Raw genomic sequence first — 20,529 nt, forward strand, 5'->3', positions numbered from 1 at the left:
CTTGTCATCCACCTCGAAGGTCCTTACAAGATATTGAACTCACGGCATTTAATTCTGGGTGGTCTGATTCTGGGACAAGAACTTCCTCATCTTCTGGTCAGATCAAATGGCAAGTCGACAATAATATACCATCCTCTAAAATCAAGCAACAATCAACCCCGTCCCTAGATCTACCCCGATCAGTCCTTCTGTCTATCTACCCCATTCCTAGATCCATCTCTATCTGTCCATCCATCCATCCTCCACCCCTAGATTCATCTCTATCTGTCCATCCACCCATTCATCCCTCCCCCTAGATCCTTCTTATTTATCTTTCTATGTACCCATCCACCCCACCCCTAAATTAATATCTGTCCATCCATACCCCATCCCTAGGGCATCTGTATCTAGCTAGCTAGCTATTGTCCAGCCAAGATCCTGTCTATCTATAGCTAGAGAGCTAGGGGTGGATAGATAGCTATGGATCTAGGGGTGGAGGATAGGTGCATGTATGGATCGATAGATACGGATATGTCATTTCAGGTCAACCCAGACGTATTCTGTTTCCATAAAACTGAAGCATTTCATTTCAATTTTGACTCTTTTTTAATAATATAACACCAAATAAGTTTGGAAACTGAAAAATCAAACCATTCCCTTTCGACCCTATCAAAACACTTTTTCATGCCAGCCACCCCATTGCTAAACAAGTTGTCATCATTTAAATTAAATGGCATTTCCAAGGGAAATAAAGTAGTGTGACTTGCAATCCTCCTGGAAGAACATAAGATGGCCAGACTGGTCCATCTAGCCCAGTCCATCTAGCCCAGTATCCCGTCTCTGACAGTGGCCAGTGCCAGATGCTTCAGAGAGAATGTACAGAACAGGGCAATCATCAAGTGATCCCTCCCTGTCGTCCAGTCCCTTCTTCTGGCAGTCAGAGGTTTAGAAACACCCAGAGCATGGGGTTGCACCCCTGACCATCTTGGCCATTGATGGACCTATCCTCCAGGAACTTATCTAATTCCTTTTTGAGCTCAGTTATAGTTTTGGCCTTCACAACATCCCCTGGCAGTGAGTTCCCCAGGTTGACTGTGTGTTGTGTGAAGAAGTACTTCTTTTTGCTTGTTTTAAACCTGCTGCCTGTTAATTTCATCGGGTGACCCCTGGTTCTTGTGTTATGAGAAGTGGTAATTTACACGTCCCTAGTCACTTTCTCCACACCAGTCCTGATTTTATATCTATCATATCCCCCCCCTTACTCGTCTCTTTTCGAAGCTGAACAGTCCCTGTGTTTTCAATCTCTCCTCACACGGAAACCATTCCATCCCCCTCATCATTTTTGTTGCCTTTTTCTGCACCCTTTCCAATTCTAATGTATCTTTTCTTGAGATGGGGTGACCAGAACTGCACGCACAATTCAAGGTGTGGGCGTCCCCTGGATTTATTTAGTGCCATTATGATATTTTCCATCTTGCTATCTGTTCCTTTCCTAATGGTTCCTACCGTCCTGTTCGCTTTTTTGAATGCCGCTGCTCAGTGAGTGGATGTTTTCAAAGAACTATCCATGATCTCTTTGAGATGCAACAGCTAAATTAGACCCCAACATTTTATATGTGTAGTTGGGATTATGTTTCCCAGTGGACATGACTTTGCATTTATCACCTTTGAGTTTCATCTGCCATTTCATCACCCAGTCTAGTGAGATGCCTTTGCAACTCTGCGCAGTCTGCTTTGGACTTAACTGCCCTGAGTCGTTTTACGTCTAACGTCTCTGTGAGCATCTGCCGTGCCCAGAGCAGTGTTAATGTTGGGTCTCTGTTGGGGTGGAAGTGAAAGCCCTGTGCAGTGTGTTATCGAGAGTGTTGTGAGCAATAGCAAGGTGGACAGGAACGCACAATTCTTTCCCCTTTGCTTCTTCTCTCCGTGCTGCTAAGGTTTCGGGCGGCTGGGGCGTGTCTTGATACCACTCGTTGTCGTTTTCCTTTGATGCTGTAATGTTTATTGCCCTGGTTCACGAAGGTCTCACAGTGCTTCAGAGCCCCGCTGTCCTCCGAGCATCCCCCGGCGAGACCGTGAACCTCAGCTGCTCCTTCGAGAACATTCCGGGCAGCATGGCCAAAGCAACGTGGACTAGAGCACACAGAGTCGTGCTGGAATCTAACCATCCCTTCTACAAGGGGAGGCTCAATGTCTCCCATCTGGATCTGCTCCGGAAAGGGGAGGCCACGCTGACCCTGTCGGAGCTGGAGGAGCGGGACTCTGGTCTCTATCAGTGTCAGATCAGCATCCACCAGGGAGAGAGCGGGACAGGAGCGGGCACCGAGCTGCAGGTGACGGGGAGAAACCAGAGTGACACAGGTGAGGTGGGGAATGGGGGCACAGGGCCTTCCCCCTCTCCGGCCCCAGGGCAGGGGACTGGCTGGCTGAAGGGGCTGAGAATCCCCTAAAGCTCCTCTCCATCGCCCAGGTAAAGAACCTGCCCCCGTAGGGTGCTGCGCCCGGGAGCTCCTGTACCAGGTCGCCATCGCCTTGGGGCTCCTTCTCATCCTTGGCCTGGTGGCCACCTTCCTGTTGAAGAGACGCCGAGGTACCAAACCAGAGCCTTCCCTCGCTAACCTCCTGGCCCCTAAGGGCCAGGGCCTCTCCTAGTGAACACACCCTAGCAGCCATCTGTCCGCTGGGTCCATGCTGGGCTGTCTGTCAATGTTTCCTCTAATTTTTGACAGGCCATGTGTGCAAAAAATATCTTCTGTTCAAATTTTTGTGCTTCTGTGCAAGTTTTTGTGTGGTGGTGTTTTGCCGTGTACGCGGGATTTAGGATCTCTGTGCGTGCAAACACGCGCACAGCTTAGAGGGAACAGTGCTGTCTGTCCATCTATCCATCTCCCCCCCCCCATCCTTCCTTCTCCCTCCTTCTTCCCCTGTCCCTAGATCTCTGCGGCTTCCCTCTTCACCCCAGACTCTCTCTCACACTCCTCTGTTTTAACGTTCCTTTCTTCTCCCTTCTTCCGCAGCACCGCCCCGCTCGAAGCCCCACCAGCAGCAGACAAAGGTGAGACAATGCAGGCTGGGCCTGTTCCATACAGTGCTTGGGTCTGGTCTCCGGGTGCCAATAAGGACTGGTACAATACAGTGAGGGGAGAGAACCCCAGGAGTCCTGACTCCCAACCCCTCCAATCTGGGGTAACACTGTGGGATTTGCTCCATGGGAGCTGCCTAAATTGGCCAGAATTAAGAGACCAGATCTGGGGTGACGGCGCCCTCACAGTGTGTCTGTCCAACACAGGGCCATGGCAGCCGGGGGGCTGAGGACAGCAAGAGCCTGCATTACGCAGAGATTAAAATCCAGACTCCAGGACGCAGGGAACACACCTCCAACCACGCCCAGCGGCGCTGAGTCCCTCCACACCCAGCACCACCTGAGTCCCTCACACTCACAGCCACGCCACCACGAGGGAATTCCCCACAGGAGGAGACCCTCACAGGGTTTGAGGGAGAGCAGAAGAAAATTATGGGCTTGAAGGTCCCTGTGAACCCCAACAAGACCCAACTAGCCCTCTCTACGGCAGGGAATAATCGACTAGGGCATGGATCTACCCTCAGGAAATGCCTTCTCCGGGGCCTCCTGGATATAACTATATCACATCCCTGTGTGTTATTTCCCTGTCCTCTCTGGAGTGATTGCAACGCCTCCCTGTGGAGCGTGACCAGCTGGGGGTAATTAACGCAGCGTCTGGTCCCTCTTCCTAACTGAGCACGAAGAGAAACGCTCGCCCAGCTCAGCATCGTGTGGGTGGTGGAACTGGTCTGAGTGACCAGCCTCACATCATTTCTTTGTGTGAAAAATTGTCTGTTTTCAGAGTTTTTTGAAAAAATGGGTTTGGGTAAAAACTTTTGCTTTTTCTCCCTCACTTCCCTCTTCTCTTCAGTCCCCTTGTCATGATCCAAAATCTTACAAACATTTCTGAAATTTTGCTTTTCAGAAAATCAACTTTTTTCCCTATGAAAAAAAATGATATTTTCCTGAAAATTTGATATTTTGTTCTGGAACATGATATCCCCCCCCCCCCAATGAAAATGTGTCATTTAATCCCTGAAAATGGGGACACTTCCCTCCACCCCCACCCCCCAAAAAACCCAATTTTTTTTTCATGAAAATCTTTTCTCCCCTGAAAACTGGAATTTTGTCCCCTCTGCAAAGATTATTTGTTGTAAATGATGAGTGGGGGAAGAAGGGAAAAGAGAGAAATAAGGAGGAACTAAATAAAAATCACTGAGGAAAATCAACCAACAATGTAGAGAAGTAATTGAAACATCGGGAGAAATTGGTCTCTGATTTTTTCCTTTTGGGTATTCATCATTTTTGTGGGATTTTTGTCCCTCCTCCACTTTTCTCCCCTTCCCCCCATCACCTCCCCATCGTCTCTGGCCTGGGGAAGGAGACTCACTCCCTTTCTCATACCCCCCCAATACATCCCGGAACCTTCCAACGCGGCTCCTGTTTCCTACCCGGACCCCATGAAGGAACTATGGGCAAGTCGTTCGTTTATGTTAGAGGGGTTGATACCACTTCCGGTTTGCTTCCGCCCTCAATTAGATCCACTTTCGCTGTCTCCCCCTCCCTTTGGAGCGTTAATCCCAGTTTCACCCGCCCCCCATTTAAATCCTGCTGGACCCTCCACCCCGGAAACCCCCCACTCGTTTTTCCCACCCGGACCATCGAGAGAGCTTCACCCAACTGTGGGCAAGTCGTCTATGGCTATAGTCCTGACGCCATATCCGGTCCACTTCCGCCCTGCCTTGGGCCCACTTCCTGTACTGCCTTCCGTCCCCGCCAACCTGCTTTTAACCTTTGCAGAACCCAGAACCAAACACTCCCAGAACCTTCCCTTTCGGCCTCCTGTTTTCCACCCGGACCCTCTCGGGCTTTGCACCAGGACTGTGGGCAAATGCCCTATTGTGGCAGGCGGCGTGACACCGCTTCCGCTTCACTTCCGCCCCTCGTTTGCCTCCCCTTCCGGTTTCCCAGTCCCCTCCCTCCCCCCTTGGTTGCCAGGTTAACGACTAATCGATCCATCGATTCCGGGTCCCCGCTTCCCCCCAGGCGGGTCGGCCCCACCAGTGGACGAACCCCCTCTCCCTCCACAGTGGCAGGTATGAGGTCACTTCCGTCCTACTTCCGCCCTTCCTCTGCCCCACTTCCGGTCCTGGCGTTTTCCCCTTCCCCCGGTGGTGCCGAACTCAACAATCGATTAACATCCCCCCCGCCAGCGGCTCCGGGTGGGTACCGCGGCCCGGGGGGGGAGGGTCTGGGGTGTGAGGACGGGGTGGGGGGCTGGGAGGAGGAGGAGCAGTGCCCGGGGACTCTGGGGGTTTGCTGGGGGGATCTAGTGGGGCAGGGATGGGCAAGGGGGACATGGGGGTCCTCAGAAGGGATTTTGGGGCGCAGGGGGGATCTGGGGGTTGGCAGGGGGTCAGCAAGAGGGGTTGTGTGGGGCAGGGGTGGGCAGGAGGGATGCTGGGTGGTTCTGAGGGCAGGGGGTGGGCATGGGGGATACGGAGGATGTGGGGGTAGCAGGGGGATTCTGTGGGGCAGGGATGGGCAAGGAGAACTTGGGGGTCCTCAGAAGGGATTTTGGGGGGCAGGGGGGATCTGGGGATTGGCAGGGGGTCAGCAAGAGGGGTTGTGTGGGGCAGGGGTGGGCAGGAGGGATGCTGGGTGCTTCTGAGGGCAGGGGGTGGGCATGGGGGATACGGAGGATGTGGGGGGTCAGCAGGGGGATTCTGTGGGGCAGGGATGGGCAAGGAGAACTTGGGGGTCCTCAGAAGGGATTTTGGGGGGCAGGGGGGATCTGGGGATTGGCAGGGGGTCAGCAAGAGGGGTTGTGTGGGGCAGGGGTGGGCAGGAGGGATGCTGGGTGGTTCTGAGGGCAGGGGGTGGGCATGGGGGATACGGAGGATGTGGGGGGTCAGCAGGGGGATTCTGTGGGGCAGGGATGGGCAAGGAGAACTTGGGGGCCCTCAGAAGGGATTTGGGGGGCAGGAGGGCTCTAGGGGTTGGCAGGGGGATCTGGGAGCAGGGGGTGGGCAAGGGGAACATGGAGATCGGGGGGCAGGGATGGGCAAGGCGGACATGGGTGGCCTACGGCTTGGCAGGGGGTAGGCAGGAAGGATGATGGGGGAGTCTTGGGTCAGCAAGGGGGATGTGGGGTGATCAGGGAGATGAGTAGCAGCTGGTGTCTCTAACCCCATCTCCCCCTCCAACGCACAGGCCCATCCCCATGGCCTCGCGGCACCAGCGCCGCCTCTGGCGCTATGTGGAGTCTGGCCGGCACCGCCGGCTGCGCTCGCTCCTCACCCGCCACCGGGAGCTGCTGGACCTGGACCAGCCAGGGGGGCACAAGGGCCGTCCCCCCCTGCACTATGCCTGCGCCCACCGAGACCCCATGGCTGCCCAGATCCTCCTGGGCCACGGAGCCAACCCCGCCCTCCAGGACTGGCAAGGAGACACGGCCCTGCACCACGCCGCCCGGCAGGCCGCCCGCAAGGGCAAGAACGGTGAGCACCGGCCCTTTAAATCCCAGCCGGGGGGAAGGGATTTGAACCCAGGCCTCACCTCTGGGCTGCAGTGCTTCGAGGATACCACTGGCGGGGGGAAGCAATGGGAGCCAGGGATAGAACCCAGGAGTCCTGGCTCCCAGCACCCCCCTGCTCTAACCACTAGACCCCACTCTTCTTTCAGATGCAACCTGTAGTGCAGGTCTCTGGCCACTAGGGGGTGCTACCGAGTTCCCAACCCCAGGAAAGCGGGAGAGACCTGGACATGGAATGGAAAACCCAGGAACGGGAGTCTGGGGGGCATAGCCGACGATGGGGGCTGGGGACCCAGGCGTCCAGGATGGCATTTGCTCCCTCCAGGGGGCACCATTAACCTCTCCCTTTCTCCCTCTCCAGTGTACAAAGTCCTCTTTGCCAGCCTGCAGAGCCACTGCCCTCGGGCCATGGGGATCCGGAACCGGGCCGGGGAGACGCCCAGGGACCTTCTGGGGCCCATGAAGGAGGAGCAGGTACCGATCTGGTCCGCCAGGGGGTGCTGTGCTGGAAGGAGCCGGTTGGGGCTCGGTAGGAGGCGCTCTCCCCTGCCAAGTCAGTGCTGGCCCCAGTGCCCTAGGGCAGTGCTCGGGGTCTGCGCTGCAGGGAGCGGGGCAGGGGGGGCTCAGTAGGGGGTTGTTACCAGATTTGCTCATTACTTTGGGGTAGGCTCATTTATTAGGGTTATTCTTTTCGGGGGGGGAGGTCTGTACTTCTATCAACGTGTCGCTTGTGTTCATACGGAGTTTTACTTCTCCCCGCTGCAAGTTCCCTCCCAATGGCGCTACCCTGCAGGACCGGGGTTCCCCAGGGCTGGGTTCCTCCAGCCCCAGAATCAGACAAACACACGCACATTAACAGAGCGCGTCTGAGAGGGCCGGGTTAATCAGCGCTCCCAAGCTGACCCCTTAGATGCTCCTGGCCTCGGCAGGCTGGGTCGAGCAGCACCTCCAAGCTGCCACCCTCACATGCCCCGGGTTCAGCACGTCCCTGTCCCCACTTTCACGTTGTAACCCACTGGATGAGCAAACCCCTCAGGAGTTTTGGGCGCTGCAGGGATCTTTTAGCTGAGGTACGAGGAGCGTTGCCGCAGAGCAAATGAGGAAGCCAAAAAACACCCACGAGGGGGGGATAGAGAGAGAGAAGCAACCAGCTTAACCATGAAAGTTATTTATTGCCAGGTAATAACCATAGAGGAGCCAAACAAACAAAACAGTTACTATATTAAATCTAACTTAAATTTGATTATAAAAGTCAAGTTTAGAAAACTATAACTGATCCCACAAGTCAGGGTCAGAAGCCTATATCTAGAGAGAGAGAGCTGGGTTCTCACCACTCCGTGAAGCTTGAATCTATCAGGGGGTCCCCGGTGGCGGTGGTAGCTGAGGGTCCGGGGTGCTGGAATCAGGCAGAGCCCCCCGCACGATCACTCAGGAGAAGATGAAGTCTCGGTGGAACGGATGCAGCTTTTGGATCCAGGCATCAGAGCACTTCCTTGAGCGTGGGTTGGGGTTTTTGTAGGGAAAGAACCATGGTTCAAGGGAGACACTAGATTTGTTGATGTGTAAACAAGGGAGGATCCCAAAGGTGTTTTGTTCAGGCTAGACCATGGGAGCTGTTCATTCCCGGCTGTGGGCCGTGTTCCTTGGAGGGAACCCACAATGCAATTAGGGAGCGTCACTGTTTTGGATACCAGTAAGGGATTCATGACTAGAATTGGTCTGATAACTACTGAGCTGGGTGTGTGCAAGTGTGGGTTCATTAACATCTGGAGCAGAGATCCCCCATCATGCACTGCTTCCCTGCTTTTCTGGTCCCAGAGTTCAGTGCGGTTCTTTCCTCGGAGTCTCTGTTCTCCAATCTGTATGCTAATGGGGATGCCTCCCTGTCCCATCTTCGATGCAAATGAGGCCAAGGGAGTTTCCTTAATCCTGTCACTCTTGTCCCAGGGGTTTAGGTGTGTCTCCCTCGGCCTTTTTATTGCTTTTTGTAAGTCTGTCTTCTGATCGGCTTTGGTTCAAGTAGAGGCTGAGGTGGGGGGGTCTTTTCGTGAGTCAGACAGGCTGGATACTGCGCCCTGGTTCCCCAAGAACACAGAGCTGACAGGAGAGATTAATAAGCCTGGAGCTTTTCACCTTGGAAAAGAGACGACTAAGGGGGGATATGACAGAGGTCTATAAAATCATGACTGGTGTGGAGAAAGTAGATAAGGAAGTGTTATTTACTCCTCCTCATAACACAAGAACTGGGGGTCACCCAATGCAATTAATAGGCAGCAGGTTTAAAACAAACAACAGGAAGTATTTCTTCACCCGATGCACAGTTAACCTGTGGAACTCCTTGCCAGGGGATGTTGTGAAGGCCAAGACTAGAACAGGGTTCAAAAAGGAACTAGATAAGTTCATGGAGGACAGGTCCATCAATGGCTATTAGCCACGATGGGCAGGGATGGTGTCCCTAGCCTCTGTTTGCCAGATGCTGGGAATGGGCGACAGGGGATGGATCACTTGATGATTCTGAGGATGGAGTGGAGATCAAGGATAATCTAGGCATGGCCCAATATCTAAACAAATACTTTGCCTCAGTCTTTAATAAGGCTAAAGAGGATCTTAGGGATAATGGTAGCATGACAAAGGGGAATGAGGAGATGGAGGTAGATATTACGATATCTGAGGTAGAAGTGAAACTCAAACAGCTTAATGGGACTAAATCGGGGGGCCCAGATAATCTTCATCCAAGAATATTAAAGGAATTGGCACATGAAATTGCAAGCCCATTAGCAAGAATTTTTAATCAATCTGTCAACTCAGGGGTTGTACCGTATGACTGGAGAATTGCTAACATAGTTCCTATTTTTAAGAAAAGTGATCCGGGTAACTATAGGCCTGTTAGTTTGACATCTGTAGCATGCAAGGCCCGCTCCTGGACAGGGTAAGCCCGTAATCAGTCCATCATTCCAAAGCTGGGTAATGATTTCGCACCAGCCTGTGATCCGAAGTAGAGATCCCCCAAAACTGCGATCAAAATCCACACTGGTTTAGAGAAAACGGTAAAACAAGTTTATTAGCTGCAGAACGATCGATTTTAAGTGAGTTCAAGAGGAAAGGCATCGACGTCAGAACGGGTTACAAAGGAAATCAAAAGGCTGACATCACTCTGTTCGCCAGAAGCTGGGAACGGTGCCACAGGGGGTGGGTCACTTGGTGATTCCCTGTTCTGTGCATTCCCTCTGGGGCACCTGGGACTGGCCCCTGTTGGAAGACAGGACACTGGGCTCCATGGGCCTTTGGTCTGACCCAGTCTGGCCGTTCTTATTCAGGGGTGTGTTAACCGGAGTGTCGTGTGTAATACACAGGAGGTAAATGTCCGGCTCTGCTTGGCACGGGTGAGGCCCCAACTGGGGTCCAGTTCTGGGAGCCACGCTCTAGGAAAGAGGGGGACAATTGGCGAGAGGCCAGAGAAGAGCAACAAAAATGAGTGAAGGGTTAGACGCCCTGACCTAGGGGGAAAGGTTAGAAAACGGGGCACGTTTAGTCTGGAGAAAAGAAGAGTGATGCGGGAACCTGAGAACAGTCTACAAATACGTTCAGGGCTGGTGTAAAGGGACCGGGGATCGATGGTTCCCCACGTTCGCTGGAGGCCGGACACGACGTAACGGGCTTAATCCGCACCAAAGGCACTTTCGTTTAGATACCAGGAAAATCTTCCTAACTCTAAGGGGAATTGAGCTCTGGAATCGGCGTCCACGGGCGGGTCGCGGGATCCCCGTCCCGGGAGGTTTAAGACCAGGTTGGCCAAACCCCTGTCAGGGCTGGTCTAGGTTGGCTGGGCCCTGCCTCAGCGCGGGGGCCAGGCGTGACGGCGACGTCCCAGCCCGTGCTGGTTCTCTGATGCCCGATGACTCTCCGCAGCAGCCCCCGGAGGAATCTGAGGAGAGCGACGGGGAGCGGAACAGGGACTGGGAATGGCGCCAGAAGCTCCTCGGGGAATGCCAAGATGAATACCAGGAGATCTGGCGCTACGAAGGTAGGGACCCTGCATGGCCCCCTAGACGGGACAGGCCCCATTCCCAGCCCCCTGAGCCAGCCAGCCCCCGCCCTGGGGCCGGATTGGGGTTGGCGCCCCCTAGAGGGGACAGACCCCATGCCCCATTCCCAGCCCCCCTGAGCCAGCCAGTCCCCGCCCTGGGGCCGGGTGGGAGCTGGCGCCCCCTAGAGGGGACAGACCCCTTGCCCCATTCCCCCCCCACCCCCCCGAGCCAGCCAGTCCCTGCCCTGGGGCCGGGTGGGAGCTGGCACCCCCGAGAGGGGACAGGCCCCTGCCCCATTCCCCTCCCCCCCTGAGCCAGGCAGTGTCAGATCAGCCCTGGTGCCCCCTACAGGGGAAATTCTCACCTAACGCCACCCTCCTCGTCTCTCCCCCCATCCCCAGAGGATTTCTGCACGGCCCACCCGGACCCAGAACCCTACGAGGAGTGGGCAGAGCGCATGGCACGGGAATACAGGCGGAAAGACTGCCAGTGGGCGGGGCCTGGCCCTCAGAGGGCGGGGCCTGGCCCCCAGAGGGCGGGGCCTGGCCCTCAGGTCCCCGACAATGGAGCCGCGCATCCCCCGCCCCACACCTCCCAGCGCCCCCTGGAGGAAGAGTCTCGTCTGTACCGGGAACGTGCCCGCACCAAGAAGGAGGAGCTGCGGGAAGCCAAGCGGCAGCGTTACCAGGAGGGCTGCGCCCGCGTCTTCGCCCCCGATGCCACCCGCCCCCTGTGCTACGGGGACATCCCGTGGCCCAGCCCCACGGGCACCGTGGCGGAGATGGCCGCTGTCGCCATGCTAGGCACGGATCCCTCGGACGTGGGCGCCTACCGCCGCCGGCTCCGGCACCAGCAGGCCCTGTGGCACCCGGATAAATTCGCCCAGCGCTGCGGGGGGCGGCTGGCGGAACTGGACCGGCGCCGGATCCTGGCCACGGTCACGGCCCTGTCCCAGGAGCTCAACAGGCTGGCCGAGGCGGCCAAGTAACAGGAACACGCACGCAGCTGTGTCAATAAAGGGTCGGTTCTTGTATAGAGCCCGGACTCCTGGGTTCTCTCCCCGGCTCTGGGAGGGGAGGGGGATCTGGTGGTTAGAGCGGGGGGGCTGGGAGCCAGGACTCCTGGGTTCTCTCCCCGGCTCTGGGAGGGGAGTGGGGGCTGGTGATTAGAGCGGGGGGGCTGGGAGCCAGGACTCCTGGGTTCTCTCCCCGGCTGTGGGAGGGGGGTTACAGGAGCGGGGGCTGCCTATTCCCCTAACTTCACCCCACCCTGCGCCACAATTCCTTGCCCCAAGCACAGAACATCCCCTTCCCCTCCCCCTGCAATCGGCCTCCTGCTCCTCTTGCTCAATGTCTCGTTCTCAGAGTTTGGTAACTAGGAGCCGCTGGGCCTGCGGCCAGAGCCGGGCCCCAGTTCCCAGGCGGGTGACGAAGGGAGCAGCCCTCAGCAAACCCACAGAGCCTGGGGGCGGGGGGAAGCCCAGGGCTGGGCTGGCAGGGGCTGCGGGTCGGGAGTGAGGGGCACCAGCAGGGCTGGGGGGGGCAGGGGGCTGCGGGTCGGGAGTGAGGGGCTCTGGCAGAGCTGGGGGAGGGCTGGGCTAGCAGGGGCTGCGGGTCGGGAGTGAGGGGCACCGGCAGGGCTGGGGGGGCAGGGCCTGCGGGTCGGGAGTGAGGGGCACCGGCAGGGCTTGGGGGGCAGGGCTGGGCTAGCAGGGGGCTGCGGGTCGGGAGCGAGGGGCTCCGGCAGGGCTGGGGGGGCAGGGCCTGCGGGTCGGGAGTGAGGGGCACCGGCAGGGCTGGGGGGGCAGGGCTGGGCTAGCAGGGGCTGTGGGTCGGGAGTGAGGGGCACCGGCAGGGCTGGGGTCAGTGTCTCTCCCAGCCCCATGGCTCTGGCCCTGCGGTCTCCTCCCTCGCGTGACCTTGGAAGCCGGGGAGGGGAAGTGAACGTCCCGGAGTCGCCATCTGGCCGGGGATGACGCAGGCTCCCCACGTCCCGTACCGGGCACAGAGCGGCCTGAGACCAGGGGGAGGGGAGGCCATGAGCTTCTCTGGGGTCAATGTCCCCCAGTGCCCCCCCACAACCCCCCACCCGGTCCTCCACGCCCCTCTGGTTCCATCCTTCCCACCACCTCAAACTCCTCCGGAGGGAGTGAGGGGCACCGGCAGAGCTGGGAGGGGGCAGAGCCGGGCTGGCAGGGGGCTGCGGGTCGGGAGTGAAGGGCACCGGCAGAGCTGGGGGGCAGGTCTGGGCCAGCAGGGGGCTGTGGGTCGGGAGTGAGGGGCACCGGCAGGGCTGGGGGGGCAGAGCTGGGCTAGCAGGGGGCTGTGGGTCGGGAGTGAGGGGCACCGGCAGAGCTGTGGGGGGCCAGGGCTGGGCTGGCAGGGGGCTGCGGGTCAGGAGTGAGGGGCACCGGCAGGGCTGGGGGGGGCAGAGCCGGGCTGGCAGGGGGCTGCGGGTCGGGAGTGAGGGGCACCGGCAGGGCATGGGGGGCAGGGCTGGGCTAGCAGGGGGCTGCAGGTCGGGAGTGAGGGGCACCGGCAGGGCTGTGGGGGGCCAGGGCTGGGCTGGCAGGGGGCTGCGGGTCAGGAGTGAGGGGCACCAGCAGGGCTGGGGGGGCAGGGCTGGGCTGGCAGGGGGCTGTGGGTCGGGAGTGAGGGGCACCGGCGGAGCTGTGGGGGGCCAGGGCTGGGCTGGCAGGGGGCTGCGGGTCAGGAGTGAGGGGCACCGGCAGGGCTGGGGGGGGCAGAGCCGGGCTGGCAGGGGGCTGCGGGTCGGGAGTGAGGGGCACCGGCAGGGCATGGGGGGCAGGGCTGGGCTAGCAGGGGGCTGCAGGTCGGGAGTGAGGGGCACCGGCAGGGCTGTGGGGGGCCAGGGCTGGGCTGGCAGGGGGCTGCAGGTCAGGAGTGAGGGGCACCGGCAGGGCTGGGGGGGGCAGAGCCGGGCTGGCAGGGGGCTGCGGGTCGGGAGTGAGGGGCCCCGAGCCCCCATCCCCTCAGAACCCCACACTGACACTGTCCCCGTGCGAGTGTCTCTGGGGAGCGGCCCGACGTGGACGGCTGCTCCCGGGCTCAACCCCGGCTCCCAGCCCTGCCCGGCTGGCACCAGACGACCCTGCCCGTCCCTCCTCCGTGTCCTCTCTTCCCGTCTGTCTGCAGTTCTCTCTCCCCCCCACCCTTCCTCGGCCGTCCATCCCTTCGGTCTCTCCTCCTTTGCCTCGTTCTGTCTCTCCTTCCCTCGTCTCTTCATCCTCCTTCAGTTCCTCGGGTTTTCCCTCACTCCCTCCTTCAGTTTTCTTCATCCGATTTCTTTCCTTCGCGCATTCGCTCGTTCTTTTCTTTTTTCACTGACTCATTCCTTCCTTCTTTCCTTTCCTTTCCTCCTTTCCCGCCTTCATCCTCTGGTTCCTTTTTTCTTTCCCGCCTTTTTCCCTCCCTCTTTCTTTTTTCACGCAGCCCTTCGTTCCCTCACGTGTGCCCCGCTCGTTCATTTATTCCTTCATTCACTCTTTGTCCCTTTCTTCTCTCATCCTTTCATTCCCTCGTTCCGACGTTTGTTCTTTCCTCCCCTTGTTCCTTAACTCATGGTTTTCTTTCTCAGTTTGTTTCTTTCTATCCTTATTTTCTATCCCTTTTTATTTGCACCCATTTTATTTCTATTTCTATCCATTTTTTCTTTCTCTCTCTATCCATTTGTCTTTGGGATTTTTCTTTCTTTCCTCCATTTTTATCAGTTTTCTCTTTCTATCCTTTAATTTCCCTCTTGCTTGCTTGCTTCTATCCATTTTCTTTCCTTTTCCCTTTTCTTTTCTTCATTCTTTCTTCTTGTCTTTGTTTTCTTTCTCTCTTTGCCCCACCCCGTCTCTCCTCCACACACCCCCGTCACACCCCTCGCTCCCGGTCAGGATGACCCAAGAGGAAGGCTCTGGCGTCGTTCTGCTCACATCACAGCTGGGTTGGGACAGGGTGACTCACGGGCAGGAATTCCCGCCCGGTGCCATATAAACCCCGCACCCGTCCCGCCCCGAGCAGATGTCTCCCATCGCCAGCGCCCAGCCGCCCATCCCGGGGGGGACCATGGTGAAGTTCGGGGCAGGCCTCAGGCCTGTGGATCCTGCCCGGGGCTCCGGCTTGCTCTGCTCGGCGTGTGGCTTCCTGCTCATCCGGCCCCAGCAGACAGAGTGCGGCCATCGGTACTGCACGGCCTGCGTCCCGCGACTGCTGGGGTGAGCGCCGGGGGGCTGCGGGTGGGGGTGAGGGGCACCGGCAGGGTGGGGGGGCAGGGGCTGCGGGTCGGGAGTGGGGGGCACCGGCAGGGCTGGGCTGGCAGGGGCTGCGGGTCGGGAGTGGGGGGCACCGGGAGGGGGTCTGTCTCTGACATGTTTGTAAGCAGCCGGGCCCCGTCTAACCCGTGTCCCCGCCGTGGGGGGGGGGGGGGCTGCGCTGAACTCTGGTGACGGGATTTGTCTCCTCACAGGGACACAGACAAGGTGACCTGCTGCGTTTGTAGCAAGAGACTGAGCCCCAACCAGGTGAGTGTCACCGGCAGGGCTGGGGGGGGCAGGGGGCTGCGGGTCGGGAGTGAGGGGCACCGGCAGGGCTGGGGGGGGCAGGGGGCTGCGGGTCGGGAGTGAGGGGCTCCAGCAGGGCTGGGGGGAGGGGGCTGCGGGTCAGGAGCGAGGGGCACCGGCAGGGCTGGGGGGGCGCAGGGGGCTGCGGGTCGGGAGCGAGGGGCACCGGCAGGGCAGGGGGATCCAGGGGGCTGCGGGTCGGGAGTGAGGGGCACCGGCAGGGCTGGGGGGGGCAGGGGGCTGCGGGTCGGGAGTGGGGGGCTCCGGCAGCGCTGTGGATTCACTGATTCTTTTCTCTCCTTCCTCAGTTTCACAAGGACCGAGCGGCCGAGAAAGACGCTCTCAGCACGGCCGTGACCTGCCCCAGAGCCAGCTGCAGCTGGATGGGGACCCTGGCGTCCTACCTGGTGAGAACCCGGGACACAGACACACCCCAGCCCCAGATCGGGGCCCATGCCCCCGAGAGGGGACAGGCCCCTGCCCCGTTTCCCGCCCCCCTGAGCCAGCCAGTCCCCCCCTGGGGCCAGATGGGAGCGGGCGCCCCCTAGAGGGGAAAGGCACCTGCCCCATTCCCTGCCCCCCTGAGCCAGCCAGTCCCCGCCCTGGGGCCGGATGGGAGCTGGCGCCCCCTAGAGGGGACAGGCCCCTGCCCCATTCCCGCCCCCTGAGCCAGCCAGGCCCCGCCCTGGGGCCGGATGGGAGCTGGCGCCCCCTAGAGGGGACAGGCCCCATGCCCCGTTCCCCGCCCCCCTGAGCCAGCCAGGCCCACGTCTGCTCTGGGACTGTATTGATGGTGCAGTTGTGCCCCCTGGTGGCCATCCCTGGGAATGGCAGGCTGGAGCTCTTAAAGGGCCAGTTCCCCTTTTTAACCTCACTGCTTGTCTCTCTCCGCAGGGCCCCCATCGATGTGGCCAGGCCCCATCTCCCATCACCACACCCTAGACTCTCCCCCTTCCCATGGCACCCCCCACTGCTGCTCCCTCCAGACTCCATTCCCTCTCCCTCTGACCCCCACGGCACCACCCCCACGGCCCTCGCTGCAGTCCCCTTAACCCCCCCCAATTTTCCCTCTACCCCCCTGATCCCCTGCCTCTCCCCTCCCCCAGGCCAGCCTCGTCCTGCTACACTGCCCCCTCCCCACACCCCCCATCCTCTAACCCTCTCCTCTCTCCCGCTGCAGGAGCACCTCTGCCCCCCAGCCGTGAGTCCCGGCCCAGAGGAGAAGTCAGCTCCGAAGGACCTGGAGGTCCACGTGATGACAGGTGTCCCCCGGGGGGGCAGGAACTCCCAGATGGTGAGTCACAAGGCAGCCACCAGATGTGCAGGGGAAAGAAGGAGGCCTGGTGGCCAGATGTGGAGAGGGGAGGATGATGTAGGCTGATGTTTGGAGGGGGGGCAGCCAGATGTGCAAGGGGGAAGGGGAGATGTAAGCTAGTGGCCAGATGTTTGGGGAGCTAGCCAGACGGGCAGGCTGGGGGGGCTGAGGGGAAGTAGTTTGCAGCCAGATGTGCGGGGGGTGGGGAGCCCATCCGGATGTGCAAGGGGAGGGGGGAGCTTGTGGCCAGATGTGCAGCCTGGGGGGCTGAGGGGAAGCAGTGTGCAGCCAGATGTGCAGGGGGGCAGGGGAGCCCAGCCAGATGTACAGGGCGGTAGCCAGATGGGAGCTGACCCCTCTCCCATCCTCCCCCAGGACGCCCCGCCCCTGGATCTCCAGCGGAGGATAGAGCAGCTGGAGGTTATGGTGACCTCCCTGCGCCAGGAGCTCTGGAGCCAGGCCGGTGCCATGCAAGCTCTCCAGCGCCGGGGCCTCCAGGACCAGCCGTCCCCGGGGGTCTCCACGGAGCCGTCTGGCTGCTCCCACGGGGCTCGGGGAGCCGCAGCTGCGTCCCCGGAGCTGGCCAGCGCCGACGGGACCCTGGTGTGGAAGCTCCAAGGGTTCTCCAAGCTGCTGGGGGAGGCCAAGGCCGGGAGGAGAACGTCCATCTATTCCTCGGTCTTCGCCACCCACCCCTTCGGCTACCGGCTCTGCCTCCGGCTCTACCCAGACGGGGATGGGGCCGGCCAGGGGACTCACCTGTCACTGTTCATGGCCTTGGCCAAGGGGCCCTATGATGATCTCCTGCCTTGGCCTTTCCTCCGCAAGGTCACCTTCTACCTCCTGGATCCCTGGCGGAAGAGGCCGGCCCTGAGGGAGACTTTCGCCCCTGACCCCTGCAGCACGTCCTTCCAGCAGCCCCAGGGCCAGCTCAACGTGGCTAGCGGGAGCCCCCTCTTTGCCCCCCACGGACAGCTCCAAAACTACCTCAAAGACGACACCCTCTACGTCAAGGTGGTGGTGGACACGTCCGGGACGGGGGTGTGAGCTTTGGGGGCGAGGGGTTCCTCTGCCTCCATACCCTCCTGCCTCTTCCTATTCCTCCCTCAGCCCCCCTAAAGCCCTGCCCCCCGGTGCTGCCCCCTACCACCCTCCAGCTCTCCCTCCGAAGCCTTAGAAACATCCTGCCTTGCACGTTAGCGGCCTGGAAACCTTCCAGCTGCCAAAGGCGACTGCAGCAGGAGGTGCCCTTGTGGCTTAGTACACGCAGCGCTTATTAGGCTCTGGAAGCTAAGCAGGGCTGGGCTTGTTCTGATCCCAGCTGGGAGACCTCACACCTGAGATCCCAGTGCTCAGCGGGGACTGGGCTGTGTGGGGGGAGATGGGGGAGCTAAGCAGGGGGCTGGTCTGTTCGAGTCACTGGAGGGGAGACCCTCACTGCGAAGCAGGGCCTGTCTTCTTTGTGCAGGTGGCTGGAGGAGAGGATAAGCTGCTCGGTTATTGTGCTTCTCTGATAATTTATGATAATTTATTACCGTTACTAACGATCCATGCTGCGGGAAGGCGGCGTTTGCGGGTTTATCGAAGCGCTGAATTCTCTATTTATCTATTTATGTATTCATGGGCCGGCTGCTGGTGCCCCTGGGCAGAGCCGGTCCCGCGGGAAGGGGGAGTCCGGGGCGGGGAGACTCCACCGGGGGCAGCTCCGCTGCTCTGCCGTGAGACCCCACCCCCCACCCCGGTCCTGGAGCCGAGACGGGGCTCTGGGCGCGCGGCCGTTGTGGGGCTCCGTGCAAGATGGGATGTAATGCGCACTTCTCGTGTGTGTGAGCGTGTCTGTCTGTCTGTGTGTGTGAAGCACAATCACTAGGGCCCCTAGCGCAGCCGCTGGCCCAGGACCCGTCCTGCCACCTCGCCCCGTATTGATCGCCAGCGTCTGGTTTATTTATTGTGCGATATTGTAATAAAAATCTCTCTGCATCACTTGTGTGACTGCCCTTGTCACAGTGCCCGGCTCAGCGCCCGGACTGCCCGGGCACAGTGCCCCCTGCTGGGCTCCCCCTGCCGCCCCCTGCCACCTGCAGCCCCCTGCTACCCTGCGCCTCCTGCTGCCCCTGCTGGGCTCCCCCTGCTGCCCCATGCCCCCGCAGCCCAGCGCCCCCTGCTGCCCCTACCCCCGACCTTCCTGCCTCCCGCCTCCTGCAGCCCAGCGCCCGGCACTGCTCCCAGCTGCCTCCCCCCCCACCCCGCAGCCCAGGCCCCTAGCACCCCCCTGGGGCAATGGGGCCGGGGGCAGACGCTCCTGGCTGGGCTCTGCAGGCGCACGCGGGGGGTGTAAGTTGCAGTTCTGCGGAACGGCCACGCGGTGGCAGCAGAGACCAATATTTCCAGGCCAGCCATTAACACGGATCAGCCTCTGCTTTTAACGGGACCGGGGGAGGAGGCGGGAGACCAGGGTAGATGGGCCCGTGGGTCTGACCGGGGGTGGGAGGGAAGAGGCGGGAAACCAGGGTAGAGGGGCCCAGGGTCTGACCCGGGGTGGGGTGGGAGGGAGGAGGCGGGATACCAGGGTAGATGGGCCCAGGATCTGACCCGGGGGGGGGGAAGGAGGAGGCAGGATACCAGGGTAAATGGGCCTGTGGGTCTGACCCAGGTGGGAGGGAGGAGGCAGGAGACCAGGGTAGGGGGGCCCAGGGTCTGACCCGGGGTGGGAGGGAAGAGGGGGGAGACCAGGGTAGATGGGCCCAGGGGCTGACCCGCGTGGGAGGGAGGAGGCGGGAGATCAGGATAGATGGGCCCAGGGGCTGACCTGGGTGGGAGGGAGGAGGCGGGAGACCAGGGTAGGTGGGCCCAGGGTCTGACCCAGGTGGGAGGGAAGAGGCGGGAGACCAGGGTAGATGGGCCCAGGATCTGACCCGGGGGGGAAGGAGGAGGCAGGATACCAGGGTAAATGGGCCTGTGGGTCTGACCCAGGTGGGAGGGAGGAGGCAGGAGACCAGGGTAGATGGGCCCAGGGTCTGACCTGGGGTGGGAGGGAAGAGGCAGGAGACCAGGGTAGATGGGCCCAGGGTCTGACCTGGGGTGGGAGGGAAGAGGGGGGAGACCAGGGTAGATGGGCCCAGGGGCTGACCCGGGTGGGAGGGAGGAGGCGGGAGACCAGGGTAGATGGGCCCAGGGGTTGACCCAGGTGGGAGGGAAGAGGTGGGAGACCAGGGTAGATGGGCCCAGGATCTGACCCGGGGGGGGAAGGAGGAGGCAGGATACCAGGGTAAAGGGGCCCAGGGGCTGACCCGGGTGGGAGGGAGGAGGCAGGAGACCAGGGTAGGTGGGCCCAGGGTCTGACCTGGGGTGGGAGGGAGGAGGTGGGAGACCAGGGTAGATGGGCCCAGGGTCTGACCCAGGTGGGAGGGAGGAGGCGGGAGACCAGGGTAGGGGGGCCCAGGGTCTGACCCGGGGTGGGAGGGAAGAGTGGGGAGACCAGGGTAGATGGGCCCAGGGGCTGACCCAGGTGGGAGGGAAGAGGCGGGAGACCAGGGTAGGTGGGCCCAGGGTCTGACCCAGGTGGGAGGGAGGAGGCGGGAGACCAGGGTAGATGGGCCCAGGGGCTGACCCAGGTGGGAGGGAGGAGGCGGGAGACCAGGGTAGGTGGGCCCAGGGGCTGACCCGGGTGGGAGGGAGGAGGCAGGAGACCAGGGTAGATGGGCCCAGGGGCTGACCCAGGTGGGAGGGAAGAGGCGGGAGACCAGGGTAGATGGGCCCAGGGTCTGACCCGGGGTGGGAGGGAAGAGGGGGGAGACCAGGGTAGATGGGCCCAGGGGCTGACCCGCGTGGGAGGGAGGAGGCGGGAGATCAGGATAGATGGGCCCAGGGGCTGACCTGGGTGGGAGGGAGGAGGCGGGAAACCAGGGTAGGTGGGCCCAGGGTCTGACCCAGGTGGGAGGGAAGAGGCGGGAGACCAGGGTAGATGGGCCCAGGATCTGACCCGGGGGGGAAGGAGGAGGCAGGATACCAGGGTAAAGGGGCCTGTGGGTCTGACCCAGGTGG

General features: G+C 60.6%; 3 protein-coding genes across 5 annotated transcripts; all 3 read left to right on the plus strand.

Moving 5' to 3' along the window:
• Positions 1 to 1,976: 1,976 nt before the first annotated feature.
• On the plus strand, positions 1,977 to 3,379 carry LOC141998098 (uncharacterized). The gene is made up of 4 exons (XM_074970730.1): positions 1,977 to 2,340; positions 2,450 to 2,569; positions 2,997 to 3,034; positions 3,269 to 3,379. The coding sequence occupies exons 1-4, from the start codon at positions 1,977 to 1,979 to the stop codon at positions 3,377 to 3,379; spliced, it is 633 nt and encodes a 210-aa protein (XP_074826831.1).
• Positions 3,380 to 5,185: 1,806 nt separating this feature from the next.
• Positions 5,186 to 11,618, plus strand: NFKBIL1 (NFKB inhibitor like 1). 2 transcript variants are annotated; one of them, XM_074970767.1, is made up of 5 exons: positions 5,186 to 5,262; positions 6,254 to 6,540; positions 6,937 to 7,049; positions 10,485 to 10,599; positions 11,005 to 11,618. In XM_074970767.1, exons 2-5 carry the CDS (start codon positions 6,264 to 6,266, stop codon positions 11,589 to 11,591), a joined length of 1,092 nt encoding a protein of 363 aa, XP_074826868.1. In that variant the 5' UTR covers positions 5,186 to 5,262; positions 6,254 to 6,263; the 3' UTR covers positions 11,592 to 11,618. The 2 variants fall into 2 exon arrangements, with proteins under 2 accessions (XP_074826868.1, XP_074826869.1); XM_074970768.1 differs by having other exon boundaries at positions 10,488 to 10,599.
• Positions 11,601 to 17,592, plus strand: LOC141998127 (TNF receptor-associated factor 2-like). 2 transcript variants are annotated; one of them, XM_074970764.1, is made up of 6 exons: positions 11,601 to 11,623; positions 14,632 to 14,825; positions 15,077 to 15,131; positions 15,479 to 15,577; positions 16,351 to 16,464; positions 16,861 to 17,592. In XM_074970764.1, the coding sequence occupies exons 2-6, from the start codon at positions 14,632 to 14,634 to the stop codon at positions 17,530 to 17,532; spliced, it is 1,134 nt and encodes a 377-aa protein (XP_074826865.1). In that variant the 5' UTR covers positions 11,601 to 11,623; the 3' UTR covers positions 17,533 to 17,592. The 2 variants fall into 2 exon arrangements, with proteins under 2 accessions (XP_074826865.1, XP_074826866.1); XM_074970765.1 differs by lacking the exon at positions 11,601 to 11,623 and having other exon boundaries at positions 14,516 to 14,825.
• The last annotated feature ends 2,937 nt before the right edge of the window (positions 17,593 to 20,529 follow it).

This window comes from Natator depressus, chromosome 14 (assembly GCF_965152275.1).
Source record: "Natator depressus isolate rNatDep1 chromosome 14, rNatDep2.hap1, whole genome shotgun sequence".
NCBI lineage: Eukaryota > Metazoa > Chordata > Testudines > Cheloniidae > Natator > Natator depressus.